The 11,021-nt window shown below is 39.9% G+C and overlaps 1 protein-coding gene across 1 annotated transcript; it reads right to left on the bottom strand.

Moving 5' to 3' along the window:
* Positions 1–2,343: 2,343 nt before the first annotated feature.
* LOC124860496 (POU domain, class 3, transcription factor 4-like) lies at positions 2,344–4,647 on the bottom strand. The gene has a single exon (XM_047353864.1). The coding sequence runs from the start codon at positions 4,532–4,534 to the stop codon at positions 3,443–3,445; it is 1,092 nt and encodes a 363-aa protein (XP_047209820.1). The 5' UTR covers positions 4,535–4,647; the 3' UTR covers positions 2,344–3,442.
* Positions 4,648–11,021: the final 6,374 nt, after the last annotated feature.

Below are 11,021 nucleotides of genomic sequence, written 5' to 3'. Positions count from 1 at the left end.
TATATATATATGTATATATATATATAAATATTGATTTATTTATTTATGTAGATAGATTCTTTTGAAGCTGCTGCTGTTCAGCAAACTGACCAGCTATGTGCTTTGCTCCTGTCTTATAAATTTGAGATGGGATGTTGTTTGCCCTTTTTTAACCTCCTACTTTGCCAGTTATACAGTAAACGTTACAGTACATCAGTGCCCTGTTGGCTCTCTGTGCCATCCTTGGGATGTTGTTTCTCTGAAGCTCAGGTCAGATGTTTTTGGGAATAAAGGACATTTTCAGCCAGGTTGAAGCTCTGCTGTTTAGACTACATTTCAATGCAACAATATGCATAAATAAGATGTAATCATGGAACCGGTTTGAGTCAGCCTCTGCCTGTAAACAACTGTGCTGCTACCTCTGCCTCCGTCCTGTCTGATCATCAGTCACTTAACATCTCATTCAGGCTCTATCTGCTGGAGAGCAGAGCTGAGTCATAGAACTTGAAGCATTTTGAAAAAAATAATTAGCTGAAGGTTATCATTTCATGCCTCTGAAGTGTGCTTTCATCTTTCACCTGTTCTTGTTTTCCTCATGGTTCTCTCAAGTCAATCATTTTTCTACTGGTGAGTAATTCACATGGAGAGGCTGGTTACTTTTTAAAAACATGTTTTGATGGTTATAATGGAGGTTTTACTTTTTTCTTTTTCAGATTCAGGCTGTGTTGGAGATAAAGAAGTGCTGCCCTGGACCTTGGCTTGCTTTCCTATTTCCTCGATTCTGCCTCCTCTCCCTTCCAGGGTCATGTTGTTTTGGTTTGTCTTCTCCTTCTTTCACCCTGAGAAATCTGGGATTATTTCAAACTAAAACAGATGGATGGAATCAATCAGCCATGCTTTTACTTTTCTCTTCTTCTACATAACTGCCCTCTTTCACCTCCACCCTCACACCCTCTCTCTGTCTCCCCCACCCCCCTCTCTCAGGGCTGCAGACTGAGGAGATGCATAAATTCAGACACATTAGTATTCCAGTCAGGCTCTCCATTTCAAGGCAAGGCCTAGCACCCTTCCGCCTTTCCTTCTTTCCTATCCTCTCCTCCTTTCTCCCTCTTTCTCTCCTTCCTTCACTTCCCTCCCCTCCTCCGAATCTATTTTTGAATGATTTAAACAGTCCCAGTCCACGAGTCGACTTCTTCCCAACACAATCCCTGATTTATTTTTAGCCAGCATCTTTATTTATTTATCTATTTATGTAGATTTTGTCTGTTTCGCCCTTGCACGGCCAATTATATACACAGCTGTAGTCTTTGAAATGAGATTCATCTGCTTCTGAGTGTGTGTGTGTGTGTGTGTGTCATTGTGTTTTTTGCTGTCAGGCCCAGCACCCAGAGCGATAAATCACGCATGTCTGATTGAGGAGGGCAGAGGGCCCGGACAATAACATTTCAGTGGAGCTGGAAGAGAGGAACGTCTGAGATTTAGCTGTGACCAATGTCCCGTCGAACCGCTGGAAGGTTTTACAGCTGCTCATCATATGAAGGTTTTAGCTTTTTTGTTACAGCTCAGAGAAGGTTGCATTTAGAAACATGTGGCTGGATTCAGCTGATTATACTTATGACCAAATAATTTAGACATAAGTTTAACCTAAATTGATTAATTCGATTTTTTTCTTATTTTGTATTTTATTCAGTGATTGTTTTGTTTGTTTGTTTTTATATTTTTTTCCAGGAACTTATTATAAAATGCATGTCATTATGATGAGTGTTCATTAAGTATTTTTTATTAAAAAAAACATTTTTGTACTGTTTTTATTTCATAACTAAACTGTAATGATAACAATAATAATATTGTTTTTATAATGATGTAAATAATATTAATATTGTAAATATAAAAAAAATCATAAAAAAGTAAAAATAAAAATACTCCTGTAAAATACTTCTACTACTACTACTGCTAATAATAATACTAATCATCATAACATTGAATGCTTAGGACATTTTAAAATGCTGAGCAACTTAAAATAAAGAAACTACTTTGAACTGACTTTATCCTACAAATACTAAATAAATAAATACAATAATTTTAAAAAGGTTTATAATAAATGTTCAAAGCAATTTGTGAGTAAAGCAACTCATTTCCTCTGATTGTGTCCTATAGATATAGGACCTGAAAAATAATAATTACATTTTGACAATTATATGATCAATTATTGTTATACTCGTCCTGATGAATTAGGGGTCTTAAGCTAAGACACAACCTATAACCAGGAGAAACTACCTAATAATAATAATCACAATAATCCTATTAATCATAATAATAATAATTCCTTAGACATCCAATTTTCCTTTAGACAGTAAACAATTGTATCAGGAAATTGTTTATTACAACATACATTGTTTATTTCAAAACATAATACAAGCTTTATACTGAAAATAAATAATTACTCGAGCTGTCATCGAAATTTTGGAATAAAAGCGGCCAAACTGTTCCATCTTAATGAAAATAGGCTGTTTTTCTTCTTTCTTTGCTTTTTTTTCTCTCAAAACATTGCTAATTAAGTGCATGAATAAACTAACATAATTTGCTTAAATTAATGACTCGAAAATGGTAGATATATATAAAACTGTACAATATCGGAGAAAAATACTGAACCGAGTATAACAGGAGTATTGGAGATTATAAAAAATTTTGGGATACTGATCGTACAGTAAAATTATAGGCAGGTGTACAGCGTCATTAAACCCCCCATCTTTTGAATTATTCCCGGCTCTGTTTGTTTCACACACAGTTTTTATGGTCGGAATATATAAAAATAAAAAAAACACAACAAAAACAAAATAATGAATTGAAAAATAGATGAGAATGAGGGAGAGGAGGAAATGAAAAAAAAACTCCAAGTGGTTTTATGTTGCAGAATCACTACATCTGATATAATGTTTGCATATGGAAAAAAAAAAAAAAAACATAATTACAGTTTTGTTGTAAAAATAGCAACAAATCAGTTAACAAAAAAGGGATTTTGTTTTTAGTTTGACGCCACTGAATATCCAAATGAAACAGTCTGTGGGGGAAAAAGCCCAACAAGACAAAACAAGACATCAGTTCCCATGTTAGCAATTATTATAGAGCTGATGGGAAATGGTGACACAAACCAAAGGCGCTGGCAGGTATATAATCAGGCACATATTTGTATTTATATCCGTGATGGAGAAAACAAAGCGAGCTCCAAAAGGGATCTGAAATGTGATGTAATAATGCCCTCATGACAGTTAGAAAAAGGACGAAGGCTGAGTGGATTTCTCCGTTATTCTTATTGGGATTTAGTGCTGGAGGCAGCTGCGGGAGTCTGTACTGGGACAGGCGGCGGAGGCAGCGGAGGCAGCGGAGGCAGGAAGGTGGTCCCTCTCCCCGCGCCTGCGTCCCTTCGCTCCAGAGTCTGTAACCGGAGTTCCTCCTCACGCGGTCAGAGATCGTGGCACGAGGACGTGTCCCCCGCGCTCCCGCTGTGCGAGTAAGGTCCCTCGTGCGGCGGCGGCAGCTCCCCGGGCGGCGTCATTCTCTTTTCCTTCTGCCGCCGGTTGCAGAACCAAACGCGTACCACCTCCTTCTCCAGCTGCAGTGAGTCCGCCAGCGAGGTGATCTCCTGCGCGGACGGCTTGGGACACTTGAGGAAGTGCGTCTCCAGGACCCCCTTTACGCTCACCTCGATGGATGTCCTCTTCTTCCTCTTCCTCCCCTGAGCTGCAATCTTGTCTATGCTGCTGGAGCTGCCCGTGGATGAGTCCGCCTCCTCCAGCCACTTGTTCAGCAGCGGCTTTAGTTTGCACATGTTTTTAAAGCTCAGCTGCAGGGCTTCGAACCTGCAGATGGTGGTTTGGGAAAACACGTTACCGTACAGCGTGCCCAGAGCCAGACCCACGTCCGCCTGCGTGAAGCCCAGCTTGATTCTCCTCTGCTTGAACTGCTTGGCAAAGTGCTCCAGCTCGTCCGAGGTCGGCGTCTCCTCGTCCGAGTGGTCGTGGCAGTGGTGCCCGCCGAGGTCGCTGTGCTCGGGGCTAAGAGTGTCCCTGAGGCCCGGGTGCATGCCTTGGCCCGGTGGGTTGGCCGGAGGCGTGAGGCCACCGTGGTCCAGCATGCCGTTGACGGTGAAACCCGTTTGGGAATAGATGTTGATCTGCTGTGCGCTGGTGATGGAGGAGTTGTGGGACACCGGGGTCCCCCAGGCTCCCGGGTGGTTTCCGTGGTTGTTGTGGTGTGGGGAGTGATGCGAGACGTGCGGGGAGCGGTGATGGATGATGCCAAGCTGCAGGTCCTCTCTGCCAGGCTTCACGTCCTGCTGCTCCATAGAAGTTGACCAGGGGCTGCCCTCCGACAGGCTGCTTGCCCACTGGTGCCCGAGGGGGTGCCCGTTGCTCTGGACGCTCTGCAGGTAGTCGCTTTGAAGCAGTTTCTGGTGTCCTCTGTAGGGACTAGCAGGCTGCATGGCCTGGCTGTCCGCGTGGATCATGGAGCTGGGGTTGAGCAGGGTGTAGGGGCTGGAGGCAGCTGTGGCCATGCTGGCTGCTGAACCCCACTAATGCTACTGAAGGGAGGAGGCAGCTCAGCCTCTGACATCTCCCTCTCTCTGGAGCCCCTCTGCAGCCTGGCACTGACTGACAGCTTCCACCACCACTCATACACCAGCAGACGACACGTCTCCACCAATGACAGCCATAGATAGCCAAGCCACCGCCTCTGAAAGCAGAACTCTGAATGGGAAAGAGTTACAGAGGCAGTCGAACCGGAAGTATGTCGTCCAGCATTGGTCGACTGGATCTGGCTGTAGAGCGATGGGAGCGTGGAGCGCGGTTCCTGTTTATTAATTAAAGTTTCCAACTGATTTACGCGCGACTTTATTGCTGCTCCCGTCACCCCTGAACGCCTGCGAAGAAAGGGATTAAAGCGCAACGGCATTTCTTAGACGTGCCAGCACTTAAATTAGAGGGATACGATCAAATCAAGAGCAGTTCTCACTGCTAATTATTAACTTTACAAGGGAAGGAAATTATCAGGTACATGTGGAAAGACGTGTTTTTAATCGTTTTGTACGCACAGCTCAGTTCCAATCCTTGGCATAAGCATGGAAGAACAGCAAATTGCATAAAACATAACTTTCACAACGTTTTTTTAAGAATAAGAAAGCATCTTGCTTGTTTTTGCAAATAAAAATCTGTGTCTTTTTGTTCACGCTCTTTTACTCTAATACCACTGAATAAAATCCAGTGCAACCAACTGCCATAAAGTCACCTAATTTGTAAACAGGGCCTTCTTGTAATTTAATCTAAACTGAGCTGTGAAGGCCTGAGAGGTTTGTTAAAAAAGCATTAGTGAAGAAACAGCATCACAAAGACCAAGGAACACAGCAGGCAAGGTTAGGGGAGAAAGTCGGTCAGGAGGGTAAAGCAGGATTAGGTTTTAAAACACAATCCCAAGCTTTAAAGTACAGAGCACTGTTTAAGCCATTATCCAAAATGGTAAGGGTATGCACAACTGGATGTCCGTCTAGACATGCCATCCATGTAAACTGACAGGGTGGGAAAGAAGAGCATTAATCAAAGAGGCAGCTGAGAGTACCATGGTAACTCTGAAGGAGTTGTAGAGATTCAAAGCTCAGGTGGGAGGATCTGTCAGAAGAATTAAAAAAATTTACTTTTTTGGCAGGTGTGTGAAACACTATTTGTGAAAGGAAACTAAGACTGGCCATCACCCTAATCACACCATCCTCACTGTGAAACATGATGGTGACAGCATCCTGTTTTGGGGATGCTTTTCTTCTTTAGGGACAGTTAAGTTGGCCAGAATTAATGAGAAGATATATGGTTAACATAGGGTAACCATTGAGAAATCCCAATGGAGGTTGCGAAGACTTGATACTGTTGCTAATATTCACCTTACAGCAGGACAACAGTCTTAAACATATAGCTAGAGCTACTACGGAATGGTTTAGATCATCTTAACCAGTTATAATGGACCAATCAAAGTCCTGATCTGAATTTAATTCAGATAAAAGATGGCAATATTTGAAAATGTATGTAGTCAGACATTTTCCATCCAATATGACTGGGCTTGAGTTGTTTTGTGTTTTGCAAGAAGAGAGAGCAAAAATCTCAGTCTCTGGATGTGCAAAGCTGATAGAAGCAAACAGCAAAACACTGGCAGCTATAATTACAGTGAAAGTTGGTTCCACAACGATTGACTCTAAAAGACTGAAAAAAAAAACTTCATGCCACACCTTTCAGACTTTTATGTGAAACAATCTTAAAAAAAAATATGCATCATCCAGTTCAAAGTTGCACAGTTCTGGAATACCTTCTGTTAATCTATCACATAAATACATGGAAAAGTAAACTTCCAAGATTATGAACAATGAGGCAAGGCACTGCTTTTTCTGCTGTTGTAGCTACACTCACCAGTGATCACTATATGACGAATTCAGTAAGCAGTAGTCCCTTAAACTAAGTCCCTCACAGTCATTAAACATCACTTTTGCGTTTCTCCCAGCTAATACAGCTGCGTGATTGTATTTGCCATTAGAAGGCTGCGTCACAGTCCCTCTTATTGGTTTGAAATTCCATTAAACATATTGCTCGAACTCCCAGGTTAAGCTTGATTTAAATTTGCATACATTTTCATACATTTAGAAGAAATAAAAAGAAGGCTGCGGCAGCCACCAGAAAGTCATTAAAGAGCGCCCGGGAAGAGGGCAGAGGCACAAGCTGCGCTGAGGAGACCGAGGCTCAGACGGGAGAAGAGGCCGGAGCAGGTGAGCTGACTGAGCGGGATGGGAGTGCAGACTAAACCGCTGGACGGAGGACAGGGCCTCGGAATGACAGACAAGCGGGAGGGAGAGGATGGAGCATAACGCAGCCTGCCAACTTTTGCAAGTATATAGGTGGGAAATCAAAAAAGAAAGAAAACGGATGGATATGTGTGTTTTGTTCTTTAGTCTAATAATTCCTGCGTGGGATTGTGCGTGAATTCTTTATAACCTTCTCTTTGAATTTCGACTAAAAGTGGCTGAATATTTGATGTGAAAGGAGATGTTGTTCCACTGGCCTAGATTTGATGAACCGGGCTGCTTCGTTTGAATGATTATTGGATGAGAAAAAGTGGCGGCGTTTGTTGTAAACTTGCAACACAAATGGTGGCAGCAGTTGTTTTTTTTTTTCAGTAAAGGGACCCACATTTTCATACTTGTCATATTGAATGACACGCCTGAACGAATTGTATTTTGAAAATGGAGTAAAACATAAATACTAAATCGCTGAATCCAAATTTTTTCATTTAGACATTTGTGTACGGAATAATTAGGAAGGAAAAGGATCACATATTTACTTCTTTTTTTTTTTCCAAAGATAAATCTGCGTTTGTTTTTTGTGGCGCATAAAGCAGGAGCAGAACTAGGAGAGAGAGAGAGAGAGAGAGAGGGGGGTGTTTCGCTCTCCATAGTCTAAGTTTCTAAGTGTAACAGATGCTTCTCTAGAAACGCTCCTTGTGCCGACTCCCTTTTATTCGCGTCGACATTTTTCTGCCGCCGAGCGCGTTTCCATAGCGAGGCGAATAAAAGGCAAATCCCCGCTCCGCGCCTCCAATAAAGGGCCCATTCACAGATAACCCGAGCCAGCCCCGCTACACTTGCAGCCTCCTCTCCATACAAGGTGCACATTACTGGCGAACAACTGAAACTAATGAGCTATCATTTCTTTAATTTCGCCTTTGTGGAGACGCTTGTTCGTGCTTGTTTATCACGTTTTTTTGTTTGTGTTTGTTTGGCGGCTGAGGGTGAATTTTTAAATGATTATCTTGTGACTCAGGTGGTTTACAATTTATTTGTAGGGGGAGTGAATAAACGGACCATTCAGCAGTAAACTATATGTGTTCATTTAAATAAAGGGCGAGATCAGATCTGGTAATATAATAAATATGCTTGTTTAATGCTAGAATTGAACCCACTGAAATTGAGCATTATGTGTGAAAAGTTTGGATACATTTTATTTGGGCAGATTTTGATCAATATTTCTTTATGTACATTATAGAAGCCTAATAACTAAAAGATACCTAAATAAATTAAATTGCATCCATTAAAAAAATACTTTCTCAATAAGATTTGGAAAACTTAAAAGCTAAAAAGGTGACTTTACTAAAATTAAGTTTTATTTAATTATTTCTATTTATTTATTTCTTAAACTTTAGATACAAAAGCAAATATTTGTCCATGTCAATTTTAAGAATAGAAATACAAAACATCTGTCAAAAGCTCTTACGCAGCAAAATGATAGGTGATCAATACCAAATGCACCTGACTAATAGGGATACATGAATTTTACTGTTGCTACTAACTGATGTGCACAAACCAGTTTTATACAGACATTTTCCTTTACTACAACAGAACCCTCTGCTGGACCCGCCTCAGCATGGAGTTATGACCATCAAGCTGCTTCACTGTTTCCTAAAGCTTTGTCTTAATGTTACAATATCCAAACATTGCCATATTAAATGTTACTGCATTACTAATAAGGTTTTAAAATCTATTTATTAAGGTGGTATGTAAATCCTGTCCCTGCAACTACAGGTCAGAAGTGTTAATTGGTAAAGAGTGGCTCAGAATTAAGGAGCCCCGTGTGCTAGCTAGTTTGACTTTAGCATTAGCACTGTCTAAGTTATCTAAAGCTGGGTACAGACTTAAATTTTTGTACCAGGACAGAAATTATGTTAACCAAAAGTCTTATAGCAGTTCTTAACTGTTACTGAGTTGATACATTTATTCATAATATGAACATATCAGCCTTACTGTTCTCTGTGGGACACTGCAGACACTGCACGGCTAATGGAAACACCTCAAATCTAATGAAAGTGTTTAGGTAGGATTTGTTACTAAAAGGTTATTCATGTAAAATCTAACCCATTTTTGAAAATTACATTTAAAACCTAAAAAGTCAAAATAATTGAAATGGCTACTATGGCTACTACAACCTTAAAAAAAAATAAATCATTTTTTAGATAGTCTAACCTTAGCATTAGCGCTGTAACTAAACTAGCTTAAACTGAACTCAAACTTAAATTCCTGCTCCAACACAAACTTTCTCAACCACAAGTCTTATAGCAGTTCTTAACTTACATTGATGCTTTCATTCATAATAAAATCCAAATAAACAGAACAGGGTCATTGTTCTCTGTTGGACAAAACTAATAACTTATAAGAATAACAGCTGGCTGAACCACCGTCTTCAGTTACGATTTGGTATTAAAATTATTGAAAACCAATTCTTGAACATTATAGTTATAACTAATATACTTCTTTAAAATGTAAAGAATTGTAATGGCTAATATTTAATTCCCTCTTCCCTTTTTTATAGAGTATGACACAATGCTACTACCAGCCTTTTAATTAATACTTCAATTAACATGATAACGATTAATTAGAGCTCTAGAGTATTTGTTTCTCCATAATTATTATTTAATTTTTAGGATTTGTCAAATTAAACTACAGGTATTTTATATTCTGTCAGGAAATTTTAATGTTTAACCTCATACTTAAGAAACCCTAATGTATTTATAAGGGTAAATGTGAGAATGCTAGTTTGTGGTAATCTTTGAAACTTTCAGGATTTGGTCCACATAAAAATAACACTGTGACTGAGTTCAGTCATTGTTTTTTTTTTTTTTTTTCATTTTTCAAATTAAGATAAAAAAATCTGTTGTTTATTCTAAAAATCCAATCATGCATCTGAATTCGGCTGGGCGTTTTCTGCTTCATTTAATTTTTGGTTTTGATGTTCCACCCTGCAGCTTCCAGCTCTGTGCTGCAGCTTGCAGATAAATCAGGCTTTAGTCTGCTATTGAGAGCGCCTTGGGCCTCAGGGCAGGACCTGTCACTTTCAGTGTCGTGACCTTTCTGGAAACTTTCCCCATAGAGCCTAAAATATGTCCCATGCTGCCAACAGTGCAAGGCCACTTATTTATTTATTTATTTACATATGTGGCACACAAGGGATTTTTATAATTGCTATTCGGGTTTTCTCACCCACAGTGAGTGAAATGGAAAACTAAAAAAAAGCTCTTTGAGTTTTTCTTAACATGTCGATGTTTTGTATGTGTGCTCTTTGAAGAAAACCGTGCCTTTGTCATCTCTCAGTCTAAACTAAGTTGTCTTGCAAGCTGCCAGACAGAAAAATCGATACTCCCATTAACCCGTGACGTCGCTAATAAAGGACAGCTCCAGCATGTCCAGACAGGACTAACCCCAGCCTCACATCATTTCTGTGACAAGCTGTTTGTTTATGCGATTAACTAGACTCTAAAACATCATTTAAAGTGTTAAAGAAAAAAGTGTCATACTCAAAAGTCCCATCTGCTCTTTTACGTGCGTGTGCATCTATGTGTGAGTCTCCAGCAGAGGTTAGAAGAGGTAGAAACACACTGGACACACCAGTGAGTGAATGTACCACAGCTGTTTAATGTATGAGAGCATGGTGAGTTTATTTACTCTGCACTGCCAAACTCTGCATGCTTCATAGAGGTTAGAGACGTGTGTGTGTGTGTGTGTGTGTGTGTGTGTGTGTGTGTGTGTGTGTGTGTGTGTATACGTAGTTTTTATTTTATGTACCTCTACATTCAGACATATATGATTATGGTAAAAAAGAATGTACACCCCCTTTCAATTCTAGAGTTTTAGGTATTTGTTTTAAACGTAGGGTGTCCATACTTTTTCACAACATTTCATTTTCCACTCATTATGTTTAATAAGGACATGTTAGAATTTGTGACATGTAGTTTTGTACACACAAGGTGACGTCTAGATAATTGTATTACCTGTTAAAGACCAGATGCTTGAAACCTAACTTACAGAGGGTGTGTTTTCTTCAGTATGACAGGATGTGAGCCACATAGCAGTTTCTAAAAGTACTTTTGACTACATACTGGAAAAGCAGCCTTTTCGCTTGTTTGCAAATGAAATAAATTGGGTTTTACAGGAGGAAGAAATTAAAGAAAATGAAAACCAA

This window comes from Girardinichthys multiradiatus, chromosome 23 (genome assembly GCF_021462225.1).
Source record: "Girardinichthys multiradiatus isolate DD_20200921_A chromosome 23, DD_fGirMul_XY1, whole genome shotgun sequence".
Classification (NCBI taxonomy): Eukaryota; Metazoa; Chordata; class Actinopteri; order Cyprinodontiformes; family Goodeidae; genus Girardinichthys; species Girardinichthys multiradiatus.
Note: the sequence above shows the minus strand (reverse complement) of the source record. Positions and strands in the feature narration are given on the sequence as shown.

Bases quoted from the DNA above. Each gene is read 5' to 3' on its own strand.
- LOC124860496 (XM_047353864.1), bottom strand. From the start codon at position 4,534: ATGGCCACAGCTGCCTCCAGCCCCTACACCCTGCTCAACCCCAGCTCC.